At 51.8% G+C, this 20334-nt stretch overlaps 1 protein-coding gene across 1 annotated transcript in view; it reads right to left on the minus strand.

Moving 5' to 3' along the window:
• Positions 1-20334, minus strand: part of Elk3 (ETS transcription factor ELK3) — a 64170-nt gene that overhangs the window by 14303 nt on the left and 29533 nt on the right. The window contains exon 3 of the mRNA XM_052753127.1: positions 1103-1897. Coding sequence (XP_052609087.1) covers positions 1103-1897 — 795 coding nt within the window. The remainder of the gene's footprint in view (positions 1-1102; positions 1898-20334) is intronic.

A 20334-nucleotide genomic window follows, 5' to 3' on the forward strand; every position in this document is an offset into this window, starting at 1 on the left:
TGAGTGGACGCTGGAGGCAGACAAAACAGGTCCAAACTCATTCCTCCTACGTACAAGCCATGGGACCGAGTTTAGGTACATCACCCCCGTACCCTGGCCACCCCAGCTAGTCAGTTGAAATGGCAGTAGTATCCACACCAGGGGGCTGCTGTGGCATGGATGGCAAGGTGTGCGTGCCACCGGTGTGTGGCGAGTATCTGGCACATGCCAAGAGAATTTGGTGTCTACTGTTGGGGCCAACCAAGACGGCCATGACCATGACAGAGGCGGGGCCCGGAATTCCAGCCCACCTACAGTGTGATCCCACCTGGAGCCACAAAGCTCCAGGATGATAATGCCGGGCAGCTGGTTGGAGCTGGCTAGGTAGGGCAGCATGGCCACCCCCCCAGTGTACTGTCACTACACGGCATCACTCAGAGAGCACTGTCACCCTGTCCCACACCTAGGAAGCTGGGGAGGCAGAAGCAAAGGCTAAGCCAATGCTAACCTCTACCACTACCACGCTGTGGTCCAGGACCACCTCTTCTTTCTGTGCTGCAGCTGAACCACACACCACTATGACATTTTGCCAGGAAAAAAAAAAAAAAAGGTCACCTTCTCCAGGGACTCACAGCAGCTAAGACTTTCACACTGTGTGAGCTGGCTCTCCTCTCCCCATGGAGCTTCCCCCCCCAGCACCCCTGCTTTTGGTGGGGACTTTCCTTCTGCGTGGAACCCTTGAGTTTCTTGTTAAAGGTCAACATGACACACGCAGCTTCACACTGTTATCCGTGAACACGGATCTTCTCATTGGACGCACGTGACTTCTACGTGCCTTCAGAAAATCATGCCATAAAAACTTCCTAAGGCCTAAAATGCCCCCCCAAAAGTGCAAATGCCCCCAGAGGTCTCCCCACCCTCATAGCCTATGTGCATGATCCATCTGAGGTTACTCTGAGTCACAAAGAGCAAATGTCCCCCTGTTGCCAGGATACCAAGCCTTTCCTCGGGTGCGCCTCTCAGTATACACAGTGACTCTGGGACACTGGCCAAGGGAGAACTCTCGAGGACTATGGGGGTGGCTCTTCCTTCTCCCCACGAGGCCCCTGGGAAGAGTGTTTACCTGTGCCGTGAAAAAGGCTGGAGTGAGGGATCCTGAGGGGAGGGCTGGGCTGTTGAGGGCGATGGAGCCGATGTCGGTGCCGGAGAGCAACAGCTGAGGTGCAGAGATTTCCAAGCCTTTGGGTTTTTTGCCTTTTGGGGGAAGAGATGGAGACTTGGTTTTGGAGCCCGATGACAGATTCAAGGGTTCCAGAGAATCCGAGTCATGGCAGGCTGCCTCGAGGAAGAGGCTTCTGTGTTCGGAAGGGAGGGGAGAGTTGGGGGACAGGGATGGGGACCGAGATGAGGAGGGTGACGCAGATGAGACGCTGGCAGCATTTGGCAACATTAAAGAGGAGATCTTGGCCGAGACCGACGAAGCCAGGAAAGCGGACGCTGCCGCGGCCTCGGATGTGGAAGGCAGGGACACCACAGGTCTGGTGATGTGCTTGTCGGTTTTATTGGTCACAAACCTGATCACAGTCCTGACTTCTTCCACAGGGGGGCTGTCTTCACAGGGCTCCTCCAGCTTCTCCGTCTTGATGGCCTTGAAGGCCTCAGGAGGGTTCTGCAGGGAATTGATGGTGAAGGAGGAGTACAGGCCGGAGTGGATGTATTCGTTTCGGCTTGTGCTTTTGAGGGCGGACAAGCCATGCTTGTGGACCTCTCGGCCTTCGGGGGACACCTTACAGTCGCTGTCCTGCAGCAGGAGGCTCTCCCGGCTGATCTCCACCGCGTGAGGATCCATTTTTAGGATATCCGGGAAAGAGACGAACTTGTACACAAACTTCTGCCCAATCACTTTCTTGATGATGTTCTGTGAATACAAAAGCGGACATTTAAAATGGGTGATCTGGAGACAAGGAATGATGAAATGTTGGCAGCCAAAGCCCCCAAAATATTCCTGATGTCCACAGGGTGGTTAAGAGGAGTGACATCAGAGACTGAAGACTCCATTTGCACATTGGTCCTGCTGCCCAGGAATGATGTGCTCTCCAGCCTTTGGCCACTTTCTCATCCGTATTATTGTGACAATTTTGTAATAGCAAAAGCTACCCGCTGAGTTAGCAGGTATTGTGTGGCTGGGATGATTCATACCTCCGCTCACAGAATCTGCACAGTAATCCTACAAGCAGAGTTTGTCTTTCTTGTTTTACAGTTAGGATGAAGGATGAGGACCACATTTCAGATCGTCAGCATCCACGTAAACGCTGGCCAGGTGTGGTGGCCAGCACTTGGGGACACAGGGGGTCTCTAGCGCCAAAGCTGGCTAGCTAGACTAGCCTGAATCCTCGAGCTCCATGTTCAGCCAGAGTTCCCGCCTCGGTAAGTAAAGTGGAGAATAACCAAGGAAGACATCTGATGTCAACTCTGTGCCTGCACCCACATACCATGTATGCCCAGACATGCATGCACGCCACACATGCAAACACCAACGGTTCTAAGAATTAGGAAATAAACTTCCAGCACTGAAATGATTCATTACGGCAAGGGAGTACTTCCTTCACCCTAAGACAGTACTGTCTTACCTGCCTCTGGGCGCCGAGCAGCGAGCGCAATGAAATTGTAACAGGAAAGGACTTTGCTACAAAGCATTGGAGAAATGTGTGTTATCGCTACCCGGCAACACAACATTCTTTTCAGTCCGGCAGCCGTTTCTGGGAAGAGAGCCACCGGAGGGAAACGAATTGCCTGCTTTTGGATATTTATGGCATTCCTTTCATAGTCTTGGTTGCTAGTGTCTACGTTCGGCTCTTCAGTCCCTCTAACATTAGGATGTAAATGAAAGAAATGGAAATCACTGTCAAGGCCCAAGTTTTCCCAGCCCATGAGAAAGTGGATTTTTATAGGGAAGGCTACGTTGTTCTTCAGGCTAACGGAGCCGGGGGAGTAGCCCCGCAGGACCTACCCAGTTCCGTGTCTGTCTGGCAAATGCTGGCTGCGGGCCTCGCCCCGTGGTTGACTCTAAGTCCTGGGTACTCCAGGAAGAAAAAGATGGCTTCCCTCTGGTTCACACAGCCAGCACTATTCTATGTTGAAAGGAGTCTGAAGGTTTCCTCAGAAGCCCTTCCTCCTCAGCCATGTGAGATAAATCATCTGAGGAAGAGGCGCTTCACTGACTGGGTCACAAGTGCAGCTACCTGGTGTATAAATCCCACAGCAGCGCACAAGGAGGGAGGAAGGCGGCGTCCTTCCCCTGCCAGGACAAGCAAGCGTGGGAATGGAGCCACAGCCCCAAACGGCCAGCATCGACTGACACTAAAGCCAGAGCCTGTCCCCCAGTACCCCAATAGATCTCCATGCGTTCTGACCCTCCTCGGGTGGTCATGGCTCATCCTAAGTATGAGCATGTTAGCTTTTTGCCTGCTAGGTTTCCATTTTTCTTTTTTTTTTTTCCACCCTTTCAACAACAGGAGAGAAGGGTCCCTTTGCCTGTCACTGAGATGTTCAAGAAGAAATTCCCTGGGGCAGGTTTTTACAGGAGGTGTGCAAGGTCCCTATGCAGGAAATCCCAAACACATAAGCCCCAGAGGGAGACCTTGCCCAGCCCAGCACACAGATGCTCCCTTGTCTAGGGACAGGTCAGATGAGTGTCAACATTGAACAGTCCCATGGCTGGTGTGCTGGTGCTCTGACCTGCAACTCGCTACCACCCCCCACCCCCCAATCCCGTGACTCTGGCTGACCTCACTCCCACACTTCACGCTGGCAAATCTTCAGAGGAATGGGGGGAACACAAAGATTCCACTAGCTGCTGGGGGGGGGGGGGGCGTCTCCACTAAGAATGGCACCAGGCTGGGTAGAGGCCATGCCAGGAAAACCAGTTCCCCCTGCCCAAGAAAAGATTAAATAGGGGGAGTCCTGAGCCTGCCTGACCCAAGTCAGGCGAACAGCGGGGGGATTACGTCTGGATAAAGCTGTTTCCTAAGAAGAATGTGGAGAACCTACTGTGCGTGCTCGTTAGAAGACAGTGGACATGATCTGCTGCTCCATGGCAACATCCTCATTTGCCAAACCCTGCTCTGCAGAGAAAAGGTGGACACAAGGGTTGGGCGTGGCTGGAGGGAGGGCTCGAAAGGTAAAGGGCTTGGTGTGTAAGGACCAGAGTTCAGATCCCCAGCACCCATGTGAAAAGCCAGGCATGGTGGCACATGCCTGTGACCCCAGCACTGACGGGAAGTCACAGAAACATCCCTGGGGGCCTCACTGGCCAGCCAGTCTAGCCAAATGGGCGAGTTACAGGTTCTGAGAGAGACAGTGTCTCAAAAAAATTAGGTGAGCCGGGCGGTGGTGGCGCACGCCTTTAATCCCAGCACTCGGGAGGCAGAGCCAGGCGGATCTCTGTGAGTTCGAGGCCAGCCTGGGCTACAGAGTGAGTTCCAGGAAAGGCGCAAAGCTACACAGAGAAACCCTGTCTCGAAAAACCAAAAAAAAAAAAAAAAAAAAAATAGGTGGGGAGCTATTGAAGAAGACATCTGAAGTCAGCCTCTGGCCTCCTCATGTTCACACGCAACCTAGCGCGCACGCGCACACACACACACACACACACACACACACACACACACACACCCCAAGCCAGAAAAAGTGGTAATGGGAGGGCCTGTGTCGACTACTGCTGGTCTGGAAACCTCCCAGTAGGGCTTTTGAGGAAAGTTCACCAGCACTGGGGGTAGATGGGACAAGACGCCACAAGGAGGAAGTGTGACTGCTGGGAAGAACAAGGATGGGCTCCACCTCTTTAAAGGCCAGCTGGCAAGGTGGGTGCCATCTGGCTCCTTAGCCACAGGGAAGGCTGAGAATGACCCAAGGCAAGGATGGGGAGGGAAGGGCAGGGGCCAAGCATCAGAGAGATGCTTCCCAGCATGCCAGGGGCTCAACATCTGCTCCCGTGACGGAAACTAGCAAGGAAAATCAAGTCGGTACCCACAGCTAGAGCGTGAGAAGTACGGTGGGCTAGGGAGGCAGCTAAAGCAACTTGTCTTCCAGGGCAGATCCCCAGAATAGGAGAGACCATATCGGCAGACCTCTCTACTGTTCCAGAAGAACATTTCCTACCAAGTCGGCTGGGCAAACACAGTGTATGCTGTGGGATGTTCTGTATGGCAAATATGTTGCTGATTAGTCAATAAATAAAACACTGATTGGCCATTGTCTAGGCAGGAAGTGTAGGTGGGACAAGGAGGAGAATAAAGCTGGGAAGTGGAAGGCTGAGTCAGAGAGACACTGCCAGCCGCCATGATGACAAGCAGCATGTGAAGATGCCGGTAAGCCACGAGCCATGTGGCAAGGTATAGATTAATGGAAATGGATTAATTTAAGCTATAAGTACAGTTAGCAAGAAGCCTGCCATGGCCATACAGTTTGTAATCAATATTAGTCTCTGTGTTTACTTGGTCGGGTTTGAGCGGCTGTGGGACTGGCGGGTGACAGAGATTTGTCCTGACTGTGGGCCAGGCAGGAAAACTCTAGTTACAAGTGTAGGCAGTAATAGTAGCTGGGGTTCACTGAGCATGCATTTGCTGGGCACTGCCTAAGAACTCGAAGCTATTAACTCATTTAGTCTTCCGTGAGATTATCACCCCATATGACAGATGAAGAAACTGAGGTTCATGGACTATAAATTACACACCATCAGAAACTCGTACTTGGAAGCATCTGAGCTCCTGAGCTCTTGGCCAGAATAGAAGGTGATTTACGTCAGCCAAAGCAGAGCAGCACTTGGGTAGGACTCTTATTATGGTAAGTGATGGAGACATTCTGGAGAGGTCCGCTTTTCACCCCTTCAGTACCAGACTCACAAGTATTTGTTACTCCCTGTTGCCTGGCAACCCGACAAACGCGGATGCGTGTCCAGTTGAGCCAAGGGACTTTCTGTGGCTTGAGAGACAGTTGCATACCTCTGCCTCCTTTCTATGTGGGGAACGAGCCACCGTATCATCCCCCATGAAATGTGGAATGTGACTCATAGCCAGAGCCGACTCTGCACCCTTTCTGGTGAGCCCCAGGCAGCGGGGACAAGGTCAAGGCCAGCTTCAGAGAAAGGGAAACAAGATTCCCCTACCGCCGACACACAACTGCGATACCCAGAAAAGGAAGGCTGGGCTTGGAAATGACTCCTCTGTGGAGTTTGTCATTCAGGAAATGACACCTGAAGTGTGGCCAGTTTGACAGGGAAAGGCACAAGGTGTCAGAGCAAAGGCGCCTCTCCCGGCTCACTTCCTCAGCAACAAACTGGCCTCCATTTCCCCCAGAACTGTCTGCAGCCCTGACAGGTCACGCACGGACTCACCTCTGAGAACGTGTGTGTCCATAACTGTGCTTAAATATGTGGTGGGTGTGAACACTGCCTTCTCTCTTTGAAGAGGACAGGGCTGTGTAAATCATTCCAAATACTGTCATCTCTTACCTCACTGTCTGTGGGGGGCGGGGCGGTTAGCCTCTGGACCCTGCGTCTACTCAAGTCTCTTACACAAAGTGACACAGGACTCCTAGACAGACTGTGCACACCCTCCCATATACTTTACACAATCTCCATATTACTTCTCTCTCCTAACCCGATGTTAATGTTATATACATGGTCAGTATACTGAATACCGACAAGGACAGATGTGTATACGTGTTCGGGACAGGTACATCTTTTCAAATCTTCTCCACTCTGTTCCGGCTGGATTCTCAAAATCATGTCTACGTGTAGTGGACAAGATGAGAATTTTCCTGAACTTTTACGACTTAGTGCATGTACACGCATACTGTCTACTATGGGTACACACACAGAGATGCTTCTGGGGTGGAACTTACATTCCTAGTTCTATCAGGATAATATTCAAATAAGCTCACTAAGCATTCGCCGTAGTACATGAATTTGACTATAGAGAGCAATGACCCTCGCATGAAGCCAGAGGCCACTGACAGTTTCATACATATATCTCATACAGACACATGCCTACATGTGCTTTGCCCCACACCACTTTTATAATTATATATTTTTATTATTTGACGGTTTCATACATGTATCTGATGAATTTTAGTTCATCTCTTTCCCTATGCCCCTGTTATCTCCCCTCCTCCCACTTTCTCATCCTGTGTGTGTGTGCGCGCGCGCGTGCACGTGCGTGCCTGTGTGCGTGCATGCATGCGTGTGTGTTTGTGATCCACGGAGTCTACTGAGTTTAACAGGGTTGCCTGCATAAGCAGTAGGAGGGAGGTTACGGGGCAGCGTACCAGCAGCTATAGTACTGAAGAAAGCAACACCCTTTTCCCCAGCCAATGGCAACTGAACAGTCCCTCGGGGTGGGGAATGGCCCCATGATCCTCTTCCCTTTCATGATGAAACGCTGACGGGTCGAGTCTTGTACAGGTCTGCTGCAGTGAGTTCTTGGAGTACATCAGCCATGTCCAGGAGACTCTTGGGCAACATCAGGCTCTTGCAGCCTCTCCGCCCCCTCTTCCCCAATCCCCAATGTCTCACTGTGCAGCTCTGGCTGCTCTGGAACTCAAGAGAGACCCACATGTCTCTCTGCCTCTTGAGTGCTGGGATTAAAGGCGTGCACCACCACGTCCAGCACCCCCATGGCATTTTTAAGCTAAAAATCTACACAGATACGGTCTACTGTCACCACACGCACATCCCTACAACGTCACACCTTTGAGAGCTTCATCATCTTCTGTTTCATCTCTCTGTTGGCTCAGGAGGCTCACCATGTGTGTGTGGAACATGCTTTACAGGTCTGGCACCTCAATTCTGATCTAAAGTCATGGGTCAGGCTTTGGTGTGTTCAGACTCGTGATCCAACCAGTTTCCTCAACGGGTTTCTCATCGTGCTTCCTGGCCGCGCTCCCTTGACGCTCCATCTTCTGAGGGCACCCTGGAATTGCAGCCTCCTGCCCTCTGACCTTGCCACTCCCCCCCCCCCCCAGCCCTGGGCTCAGCCCTGAGAAAGGTCAGCCACGCTGGCACAGCCAGGAGGGAGAAGTTGTACAGAAACTTCCTCCACCAGCTGGGACTTTTCTCAGCCTCGTGCGTGTGGGGACCGCAGCTGGGGAAGGGGACAGACAACACAGTTGGGCCTTTCCCATAAGTATCTACTTGATACTACTGCAAGGCTGCTGCTTGGATTAAGTTTGAGCGCCACCCAGTCTCATTCTACCCACATGATTTGACATCCTCAGCTGTAGAGTGGGAAGGACCCATCCACCTAACGCTTGTAGCCAAATACCCAATAAAAGCCCCAAACATTTATTGGCATTAGCATCACCATCCTTATTTTCCAAGCCCATTTAGCCAATATTAATCCATTCACGCTACCTGCTCTTAGCCTGGATGACAGGTTAACAGTCAAAACGACCCTCTTGGGAGGCTGTGTGTATTCTCCTTGCTTTATCCACAGTTCTGTGACCCACGGCCCAGCAAGCAGTTTGCATCTGGTTTATATACCTCAACCAAGCAGGGGAAACACGGGGTTTTACTTAGTTGGATTCAGACAAGAAAGAGATGTGCGGTATATCATGCTGAACACAAGCCATAATGTGACGTTCACCACGATATGAAAACCTCACACGATCCAATGAATTCTAGGGGTTGGGGGAGGGAGGCGAGAGCAGTGGCCATCAGGGAGCCACTGCTAAATTGAGGACTCGTGGGATGCCCATGGATGTCCGGGATCATAGCCTATGGCAGAGACACTGCACATCAGGTCCTGTGTGGACGTACAGACAAGAGCCAGACACCCAGGAGATGCCAACTGCTCCTGATGCCTCTTGAGGCAGGAAATGTGCTGCCGGACAAGAAGGCCCAACCTGGCTTCTTGACAGTGGCTGTGGCTCCAATGGGAGACCACTGGAGGCTGCTGACCCTGGGGGCCTGTCACTCAGGTCCCTGGCAGTGGGATCCAGGAGCTTGAGTGCCAGTGGACACGGGATGGTGGATTTCTATGGGGCACGTTCTCACAGTAGATGGATGCTCTGTGTGAAATGAGCTGTGGGGAAGAAGGGTCAGGGGACAGACACAGCCAGCACACGTGCAGGCCACCACCCACCATGAACACAGCCACCTTACAAGGTGCACATGACCCGGCTGCTTTAAAGATAAGTCAAGTCACTGCTCTTGTGTGGACGTGGAGATTTGATCCAATTTTCCACCACAGAGAGGGGAATTAAATAGTGGGGCAGCCATAGAGTGAACTGTCATGTCATTATTTCAGAGAACAACAGTATGCTTGCTCCCTTGTATCTTTACATATTACTTAAGTGAAAAATTACAGTATCTATGGGAGGTTTCATCATTTCAGTGAATTGATGTTAATATGCATATGTATGTATGTTTTATATATACATATTAACATCATTATATATATGCACCTATATATGCACATACATATGCATGCATGCTTATAGGAGAAAGAAATTAATCTTAGAAGATGGATAATGCAATGTAACAGTGATTATAATATTCTTTTTTCCATCTGCATTTTCTACATGACATGTATCTAGTATGTGTTGCTTGTCAGATTGAAACTGGGCCGGCGTCACATGACTTGTAACCGTGCCTGAAGTCTAAACTGGGTTGTATTCACAGCTAGGCCTGAGACATTTCTGCTCAACGACCACACCCCCTTCCAGAAGGCTGCTGCCCTGGGTCCACAGGCTGCTACTGATGTTAAACCACTGCATTCCGGAGCAGCGGTGGGGTTTTGTTGACAGGGGCCTAGGAACTGGCTCCTTGGTGCAGAAGCAAGGTCCTTGCTGAAGAAAGGCTCCTTCTTCCTCCCTGTGGGGAGGCGCACTCTCTGTAGCCACAAACAGAACTGTTTCTGCCAATCCCTGGGGCATGGAGGCACCTGCTTTCATAAGATCCCCTGGCATGAAGCACTGGGACCCAGTAATCCCATCCTTGATTAGCTATCAACAACCAACCAAGGAGTGGTATATTACCTACGGAGAGTAACAGAAAACTAACTTCTAGTACACGAGGCTTGGTGTGCCTTCGTGGCCAGCAGTTCGCACAGTTAAAGCCAGCACTGATGAACCAAACATTACATGAAATAACACTGGCATAAGCAGACCTGGGTTCAAATCCCAGCCTGTCTACTTGGTATAGCCTGGAAACATTAGTCAACTTCCATAGGCCTCCGTTTGCCTTAAAACAGGAAAAAAAAAATAGCTCATGGGTTTGCTCTTAGAAGCGCGTAAGTGTCAGTACCCTGCTCACGGAGTCCTTGAAACATGACAGTGCACAGCTGAATTCTGCCTGGCCAACAGTGGCCGTTGTACCACACTTTTATTATTCTGCTGTGGGGCAATCAGAATAACCTTAGATGGCACCTCACTGTAAAGCCTGTGAGGGAGCCTCACCCACCCAAATGCCCATTTCACAGATGAGGGACCCGGAGCTTTGCCCTGAGTTCCCACAGTCTAGCAGCAGGGGTGGCGTGTCTCCAAGCTACTGGCTTCCCAGCCAACACCCCACATAAGTTCATCATCTGATTCATGTACAGACTGGAGGCTGACTCACTCTGCTGAAGTACCCCCTCTCCAAAGTTAGAACACAATGCCTACGGGAGCCACGCTCAACGTTCCCTTGTCCTTAACCAGCAAACCTGCCCCCAAAACCCCAAGAGACTTTCCTCTGGAAATGCCCAGGCTCCGAGAACCAGAACCAGAAGGAGTCCTGGAAGCCTCCAAGTGTTAGGTAGGTGGGCAGTGCAGGCCCTGACTCGGCTCAGCCTGAGCCCTATGGACTGCCAGGGCCCTAAGCAGTTGCTTAGCTTTATTAGGGTCAGCTATACATTTGTTTTAGGCAAGGTCCTCTCACCTTTGCCCCCAAGGAGCATGTATCAGAGGCTCCTTGACCCCATCCACCCAAGCTACTTCTAACTAGGCAGCCTCCTCTAACCCCCACAGCGTGGTGGGTGAATGGTATTCCCCTGAGAACTCATGCCTACTCAGAACCTTAGCCGGTAACCTTATTTGGCAATAAGGTCTCTGCTGATGAAACCGGCCAAGGGGGTCGAGACTCGGGGTCAGCAGACTTCGAAGTGCTACGATTAGTGTCCTACAAGAGGACAGAGAGGGGCACTTGGGAAGGACGCCCACGTCAAGGCAGAGGCAGACAAAGCTATGGAGCACCAAGGACTGCTGGGAACCACCAGGGCTGGAAGAGGTGGTGGGGGGGGGTCTTCCCTGAAACCGGCCAAGGGTCCAGCTGAGACCTAACTTTAGACTTTTGGCTTCCTAGTGGGGGCAGGAACATTCTGTTGCTTTGAGCTACCAAATTGGGGGGAATATCTGTTACAGCAGCCTTGAGGGGCTTCTTAAATTACCTCTGCTCAGCAGAGCCACTGACTCTGTGGAGTGCCCAGCCTGCGTCTTTCACGCTGGATGTTGGTCTAGGCACCAGGCTAGGCAGAGCTGGGACACCCTTTGTCTAGATCTTACATCTGGAGCACGGGCACGCATGCGCATCCGCACACCATCACAAACTTCTAAGAATAACACACCCTAACTTTGGCTCGGAGTTGGCCTGCTCCGCCAGCTCCCGGCTGGGAGATTTTTTTTTTCTTGTGGTTTGGGTTAAGGTTTTTTTTTTTTTTTTTTTTTTTTTTTTTCTGGCATTAGTAAACTGCCCTGTGAATTGGCTCACCTCATGCCGCGATGTAACCTTGGGAAGGCTCCTCAGACTCACTGCCTGAGCCACCGGGGCACCCCGAGGACCCCCTCTTCCTGTTGGTCAGGCAGGACACCCCTCCCTGGGAGACTCAAGCTGGATGCTGAGGGCATCTTTCTCCCCGGCTCTCTCTGCAGCTGCTTCTTGCTAGGTTCAGCCCTAACTCCATCCTGGCTCTTTTAAACACCCCTCAATAAATGGAACCGTAACGGCTCAGCCAGCAGAGCCCTCCCCTGGCTGGCTTGGGGACCCGCTACAATGGTTCTCCATTTTGAGTTGGACAGCTCTAATGAGGACAGTTGGCATGGGGACGTCAGGGCCGCAGGTGGACAGAAGTACACCCTTACCCCCAGCTTTGACAGATTTCTGACACTCCAGACTGGAGACAGAGCCTTGGGCTCAGCCTCTGGCACTGGCCTGGTTTGTTTTTTTTGTCCATTGGACACAAGCTAGAGTCATCTGGAAAAGGAACCTCGATTGAGAAAAACCTCCATCACACTGCCTGTAGAAAATCTGTGGGGCGTTTTCTTGATTAATGATTGACGTGGGAGGGCCCACCCTTGGGCAGGTAGTCATGAGCAAGCGTATAAGACAGCAAGCCAGTAAGCTGTGCCCCTCCATGGTCTCTGCATCAGCTCCTGCCTCCAGGGCCCTGCCCTGACTTCCCCTCATGATAGAAATACATCGTTTTTCTCCTCAAGCTGCTTTTGATTCATGGCGCTTTATCACGGGAACAGAAAGCTAACTAAGGCAAGCACCAAACAAAAGAGGCGTTTAAAAGAAACTATGAATACTTTGCGTTGAGGCTCCTCATTGGTTAGAGGTCCAGCAGGCGGGGTGAGGTGGTTTCTTCGGTTCTTACCGGGGGCTGGCTGACATTTCACAATGACAGATTTCCCCCGATGCTATGGAAGAGGCCTGCTCACTCCTCACTCACACTTCTCCGGTTACAGGAAGCCACCACAGCCCACACTGTGGAGATGATGGCAAATTAGGGGAAAAAAAAAAAACCAGGCGGGGGCCCAAATAAAGTGGCTCAGTGATGGGAGAGGGAAGGGGGCACGGGACAAGACAAGACAGCCAAGCACAGGCTGCTGAGGAACAGTCGAGTTCAGCTGGAGAGGTGGCCTGGGGCAGACAGGCGAGGTGGGCGGGGCTCATGGTGAGGCCCAGAGGTAGGAAGGTTCAAAACCAGTAGAGTGAGGCCAGATGGTAAAGAGAGTGTGGGGATTTCCCAGGGCCATTGGGTGGCCAGGGAGGTAAGAAAGCAGACGGGTAAGGAATGCCAACATGGCTTCCTGCCTGCCCCCCCCCCACTTCACACTCACACACACACACACACACACACACACACACACACACACACACACCCAAGACAGGATCTCATTATGCAGCTTTGGCTGGCCTGGGACTCACGATGTACGCTAGACTGGCTTTAAACTCATGTCTGCCTCTACTCCCTGTACACTGGATAAGGGTGTACATTACTATGGCCGGCTTGATAATTTCTTGGATTGTTTTTGAAGACTTATTTATTTTGATTTTATGTGCAGGAGTATTTTTTTGCCTGCCTGTGTGCACGGGCACCACATGAGCGCCTAGGGTCCACAGAGACCAGACGAGGGTCTCAGATCCCCTGAGACTGAAGTTATCGATGGCTGTGAGCCCCCATCTGGGTGCTGAAAAACCAATCCTGGGTCCTCTGGAAGAGCAGCAAGTGGTCTTAGCCACCGGGCCATCTCTCCAGCCCTCATCCTGGCTCCTTAAGGAAGCATGTTCTAGAAGCAGGGGTTCTCTGAGGCTTCCAACCCAACACCTCTCTTTCTCAGCTCGCTCAGAGCACCTTAGCACTCAGCACTCACGGCTCAGAGCCATCTTTCCATGGACCACTTGATCAGTCAGTGTTGGGACCTCTCTGTCTCTTGGCCTGCCCCAGATCAGCCACAGGAAGGATGGGAAGACTCCAGCCTGGGCCCCCAGCAACCTGCACCTGTGTGATCCACAAGTTCACGTGTTCCCAACTCCGGGCTAAAACTTACAGGCTGAATGCTTGACCCTAAGCAACCGCTTCATCTTGGGTGCGCGCTACTCAAACCTCCCCCCGTCCCGCCCCCCGAGACTCGGTATCTCCATCTCTAGAATGGGTCCATCACTGGCCACAAGGCCGAATGCCTTGGGAGTCAGACAATGGTTAACAAAAGTGCAATGCCTAGCACAGAGCCTAGCACAGCATGCCCCCACACACGTGAGCTTCCCTCCTGGTATTACCATCTGGGGTAGGAGCTGAGCCTGTGGGCAAAAGTGGCGGAGAGCCCGCCCAGAGGAGCAGCTGGTGGCTGGTGGGTGGTGGGAGGTGCGATGTGAATGTTAGCGGTTTTTTTTTTTTTTTTTGTCAGTTTGTCTACACAATCCCTAAATTTCCCTGCGGCTAAGAGCCCGGAGCAGGAATGCTGGCGCCTGCCAAGGGGGACTCGGTGTGGGCTAGGGCAAGTGCCTGATGCAGCAGTTTGGCAAGGCTGTGCGAGCCTCGGCAGCTGAGTCCCCCGCAGCCGCCGCCGCCGCCGCCGCCCCATCAACATGCTAACTGTACTCTCAAGACCGGCTCATCCTGTTTCTTAGCAACCGCCCTCTTTGGGGGAATGTGGAGTGCTACAGGGCTTGGAAGCACCCCCCAATTTAACGCGTGGTATCCGGTCTCTTGCACACCCACCGCCTGCCTTCTCATGCCGGCTGCCATCTCCGGGGGCGGGGGCCGGGGGGGGGGGGCGCAAGGTGGCCAGCTTGGAAGTCCTCCAAAAGGGAGTTCAGCTACACGCAGGTCTCCAGGCAGCTTCCAGGGCCAAATTCATGCAGGGAAGTCTTGGTTACCCTCCTTGGCCTCTGGACAGAAGCCAAGGTGCCATCTGCTGTGCCCCCCACAATCGGAGCAGCTGACGTGGCGCGAAGTGGGGGAAAGGCACCCAGCAGGGCTCTCAGGCTCCCCGATACTCAGGCCTAGGGCCAGGCAGGAAGGATCTCAACCATACGCAGAACACCATCACAACGGCCCAGACAGGCATTTGAGAAAGTTCCAGGACAGGAACACACGCTGGACTGAAGATATATCCTTTTATCTTCTCAAAATTTGTTTTTGGGGGTCTTAAAAGGATTCCACCAGGGCCAAGCTTTCCGGCACAGGCAGCTGACTTCTGATACAGGCTATTAATACTAACATTTTCTCGTCATGATTGAACACCCCATTTAAAATGAATTACCCAATTAAGCTAAGAAGGTGATACATCCGACTTCCTGGGATCTGTTGCCAGTGGCTCTGCCCTGACTGCTCCCCCTAATTTCCTTCCAATTAGGTGAAGATCACTCGGTGCCCTGTGAGGATCAGCTGGGACGTTGCTGTGGAGACCAGAGGGCTGTTCAGCCCTATCACCATTTTCATCTGTGGATGAGAAGGGAGCTGGCAGAGTTTCCAGCCTCCCCCTGGGATGAACTTCTCTGCCAACAACAACAGAGACAAAAGGTCTGTTGGACGGGGGAAGGACAAGGGATTGAGTAAGCTTCCGGGTCTTCTCGTGGAGCAACCCGAGGTGGATGGCATCAGCTTCCCATGAGCAGCTGCACCCATGGGAGTGCCGGGCAGTGTGTCTCTCGCCTCCTCTGCCCCTGTGTGCTGGAGACGGGGCTGCAGGCCCTGGTTCTGATGTCACGACGAGGCCAATTCACCCAGTGCGGAAAATGCCTCCTCAGGAAATGGCCAGAAAAGATCAGAGCCGAGTGTCGAACCAACCAACGCCAAGGAGCATGGGAGGCAGATGAGGATTTTTATTTCTAAAATGCAAATCTAATCGTGGCTCCTTCTTGGTTTCCATCCTTTACCGGCTCTCATCACTAAGTACCAAGAGCAACCTGAGATGCCCCATGCTTCTCTCCCCTGCCTCATCTCAACCTCATTCCCTGAATAAATACTCTGCACTAAGAAAGGTCAAACATATGCGCTTCCCACCTTCCCACATGCTGTTCCCTGCTTAGTCTTCTTATCCCAGCCTGGCACCAGCTGGACTCGGGTTCAGCCTAGGAGCCTTAGGTCAAATATCTTGACCCCCCCCCAGAAGTCTTCTCTCCATCCCTACTTCCCTACCCCCCTCTGCTGGAAGGCCTAGCGCCATGTCTATGCTAGCACTTTTTACAATTTTGGGAGTGGGGTGGGGATGATTTGTGTGTCTCTGTCCCCAGCCCCATAGCTGCTGAACCATGTGAGTAGAGGGAGGGACATTTTCAAAGAAATAGCTGAGGGACTTGAGAGCCTGAGAACAAACAGAAGTGGCAGAGAAGGATGTAACTGTCAATGTAAAGGAATCATTAAAGAGTGAATGAACGGAGCTTGGGAGGTGGCTCAGTGGTTAAGAGCACTAGTTGCTTTTCCAGAGGACCCGAGTTCAATTCCCAGCACCATAAGGCAGCTCAAAACCATCTGTAACTCCAGTCCTGGGGATCTAGTGCCCTCTTGTGGCCTCCCTGGGGACCAGGCATGCACGTGGCTCACAGATATACATGCACATCAAACACCTATATACATTGAAATAGATGAATTTTTTGTAATTAATTAATTTATTTATTTACATCCTGGTCACAGTTTCCCCTCTTTCTTCTCCTCCCAGTCCCCACGCATGCACCCCTCCGTCCCAACCCCCACATCCACTCCTCCTCCATTTCTGCTCAGGAAAGGGCAGGCATCCCACGGATATCAACCAAACACAGTATATCTAGTTGCAGTGAGACTAACTAAGCTCCTCCCCATGTATTAAGGCTGGGCAAGGCGACCCAGCATGAGGAGGAAATAAATTAATGTTCTAAGTGAATGAAGGCAGCACACCCCTTGGTCCACGGGGGAAGCAGTTACAGACATTAACTGTCTGTCAGTCCTTCCCTCCTCTGCCCTAAGATGAAAGATTTTAAACCAAGTGTGCCCGCTGTTATGAAGACGTAGAGGAAATAGTGAGCTTGTTAACAAACTCTCCAAAAGGCGTCCCTATAATTACATCATCCAGTCTACCTTCTGGGAGTATTGGTTTAAAACTAGGGTTGCGGGGAGCCTACTGAAACTTTCCACTCGACAGAGCTGCAGCTGTACTGGGCAGCTCACCCAGAGCTAACGCAACACCTGGGAAAGCAGGCTGTCTGTCAGAAGAGGGTGAGTGCCACTCAGTGCCTTGCTCAGGTCTCTGCCACCTCGACCTTCCCCTGCCCAGGGCTCAGACAGTGTTCTCTCAATGCCTGAGAGCTCCTTAGGCTGGCCAGAGGCCGCTCAGCCCTCACCCACCTACCCTACCCTAAACCCCCTTCCTCCTGAAAGTAAAGCATGCTGCTCTCTGGACTGAGTTGACCCCCTTCCTAGAATGCTAGTGGGGCCTGCTCAGTTGCCCCTTCGAAAGCTTTGGGTAGGCCTAGGGGTTCTTTGTTGGAGGTCAACATTGCAAACCCTGACACTCACCCCCGACACACCAGATTTTCCTAAAATAATGGGTATGTGCATGAGGAAACCCATAGATAGGCAGGTGGAGGATGTGACCACCCCAGAATGTGAGCCCTCAGGAGCGGCTTACATCTCAGCCCCAGTTACCTCTTCAAACCCTTGGTGTCAGAGATCAGGGACCTTTTAAGTCCCAGCGACTCTGAGGCTCCCAAGGCAGGGCTCAGCTCCCTCACCTCTGGCCTAGCCTGGGTGCTGGCTGATGGTGGGCACACTGACATGCATGCTGTTGAATCTAGACATCACAGAATCTAGCATTATTGTAAGGAAGGAGGCTGAGGCGGGCCCAGAGAGACTGTCCCTCCCCAGCTGGTCTCCAACCAAAACATCTAATCCCAAACCCACACCATGCCCGCCTCTCCATCCCAACCTGTGGGCTGGAGGGCACATGTATTGAAGGGACACCGATTATTGCACTTCACTCTGCCAGATGTCATGAGCACATACAGAATTCCCCCCTCAGTGTCTCGTGTATAGCTTTATACACATTTCCACATTTCTCCTCTGCCCACTTTTAATATGCTGGAACAAGCTAAAAATACAACATATACCATATAAAAATAAGGCTAGTCACAGGCTTGTCTGCTCTGGCAGAGAAACTTCCCTATTAGGACAAACCGAAGGATGTGCATTTTCAGCCACCAAGGAAAGGATGTTAGCTAGCTAGAGAAGGCCAGAAAAGACAACAGAAAAAAAAATGGCCACAGGTTTATGCCACTCACAGGCTCAGTGTGAGGGAGGACGGGGGGGAGAGGAGGTCAAAGACAAGGACACCGAGAAGCAGAGGGGACCAGCCTGAGTCTGGGATCACTCCCCCACCCTCGCCTGAAAAGCAGAGCAGGGCAGGGCACATCACACCATGCCCCTGTGGCCCAAGGGTGTCACACCCACAGAGACCCTGATCCAAGCTGCCCTTCTGTGAGAGGTCTGACATTTACGTCGGCCGGGATTGCCAGGCTAATGCCGCCAGGCACTAGAGATTTGAACCAGTCTGACCGACGCAGCCCATCAGGGTGCTGCTGGCGAAACCGGAAGTGTTAGCCAGAAAAAACGCAAAATAAAAGGTCTCGGTGACAGAATGGCGGATTTCTTGCTGCTCTTCCCTCTCGGCTCTTCTGCTCCTCCGCATCTTCCTTCACCTCCTTCCTTTCTTCCCTTCCATCATCCTCCCCTTCCTCCTCCCCCCTCCTCCCCCTCCTCTTCTTTTTAAACTGTAGTGAGAGTCTGTGGCCGTGGCTGGAGCGGGTCCCCAGAGTTTGGAAGGTGGAAGCCAAATCCTCAGCATGGCATTGCTGCGATTTTAAGAGTTGGGGACCGGGCTGGGCGGTGGTGGCGCACGCCTTTAATCCCAGCACTCGGGAGGCAGAGGCAGGCGGATCTCTGTGAGTTCGAGGCCAGCCTGGACTACTAAGTGAGTTCCAGGAAAGGCACCAAAACTACACAGAGAAACCCTGTCTCGAAAAACCAAAAACCAAAAACAACAAAAAAAAACAAAACAAAACAAAACAAAATGAAACAAAAAACCCAACTCCTGAGGTCAGAAGAGCTTATGGGTGGCCGACCTGAGCTCCAAGGTTCCAAAGTAAAGTCAAGGTTTGTGTCTTAAAGAACACGTAGCAGCTGGTCCCCAGCCCCTACCATTCACCAGCTGCGTGGGCTAGCCTGGTCTTCATGTTCTGCTTTGTATAAGAGGCTGGGAAGGACTCTCATGGAGTCTCGTGCAGTTTAAAGTCATCTAGTTCAACAGGAACTGCCCGGGGCCTGGTCCCTAGACAGCTAACAGAAAGCAGCAATACGCCCCCTGACTGACAGCTATGAAACCCCTTTAAAAAAAAAGTGTATGTGCCTGTATGTGTTTGTATGTGTGAGAACTGTACTTTTGTATACGTGTGTGTATATATATGTATGCTTATGTGTATGTATATTGTACTTGTGTGTATATATGTATGTGCATATGTATGTGTGCTTGTATGCATACTGCACCTGTGTGTACGTGTGCGTGCATATGTATGTGTGCTTGTGTGTATTTATATTGTACTTGTGTGTGCATGTATGTGAATTATACTTGTGTGTGCGCTTGTGAGTATGTATATTGTACGTGTGTATGTGTGTGTGCACATGTGTGTATGTGTGTGTGCACACTCATATACATGCACGTGGAGGCCAGAGGACTTCAGGTGTCATCCTTAGAAGCACCAGTCACCTCCTTGGAGACAAGGTCTCTTTGGCCTGGAGCTCACCGGTTAGCTGTCCAGTGAGCCCTGAGGATTTCCTGTCTCTGCCTTCTCAGTGCTGGGGTGACACGGACACCATCACACCGGGGTCTCACCGTGCGAGGGAGACGCTTGACTGTCTCTCTCTCCAGCTGAAGCTGCTCTCCCTAGACAGCGGCGCTGGCGGCCACCAACAGCCACTCCCCAGCCCCGACACAGACCCCTCCATGCTGACAGGACAAACCCTCTGTTCTCCGACACCTTGATTTAAAACAGTGGAGAGGCCAAGCTCGGGAGTTCTCCGCCAGCAGGCGAGGCAGACTGTTTTCCTGCAGGGCCCCCAATTCCCACGGCAGAACACGGAACCCGGGGGAAAAGGCAAAGCAAGACGCCATCTGTTTGGCTTCCAGACAGTGCAATTAGCCGAGAAGTGCCTTCACATCTTCGGAGGACTCTGCGCTAAGCCGGGATTAATTAATTGTCACATTAATGGGACGCACCTTGAGCTCTCCAATGACATAATCACATGCAATTAGGGGCAAGCAGAAAGGAGTGCTTTATAACTAATGACGTCCTCGCTTCCTGGAACGTGTAATCCTTCTGTCTTCAATCCCAAGGGGGTTTGCAGACAGAAGGCGCTAAATATAGATCGGGAACTAATATTTAAATCAGTTGGAATTCACCTTTTCATAGCAAGAGTGAACCCAGAACAAAAGCTCACAGTGTTTACCAGGATTCTAAGCCTTTGTGTTCAAGAAGCTAAACAGTCAGCGAGCACAGGTTCAAACAGAAATGCCTGATAATTACGGACCGGATACGTTTATACTAAAGAGAAGGAATTTTGCCCTCCGAAG

The sequence above is a fragment of the Peromyscus californicus genome, unplaced genomic scaffold, assembly GCF_007827085.1.
Source record: "Peromyscus californicus insignis strain IS unplaced genomic scaffold, ASM782708v3 Scaffold_24__1_contigs__length_46423439, whole genome shotgun sequence".
NCBI lineage: Eukaryota > Metazoa > Chordata > Mammalia > Rodentia > Cricetidae > Peromyscus > Peromyscus californicus.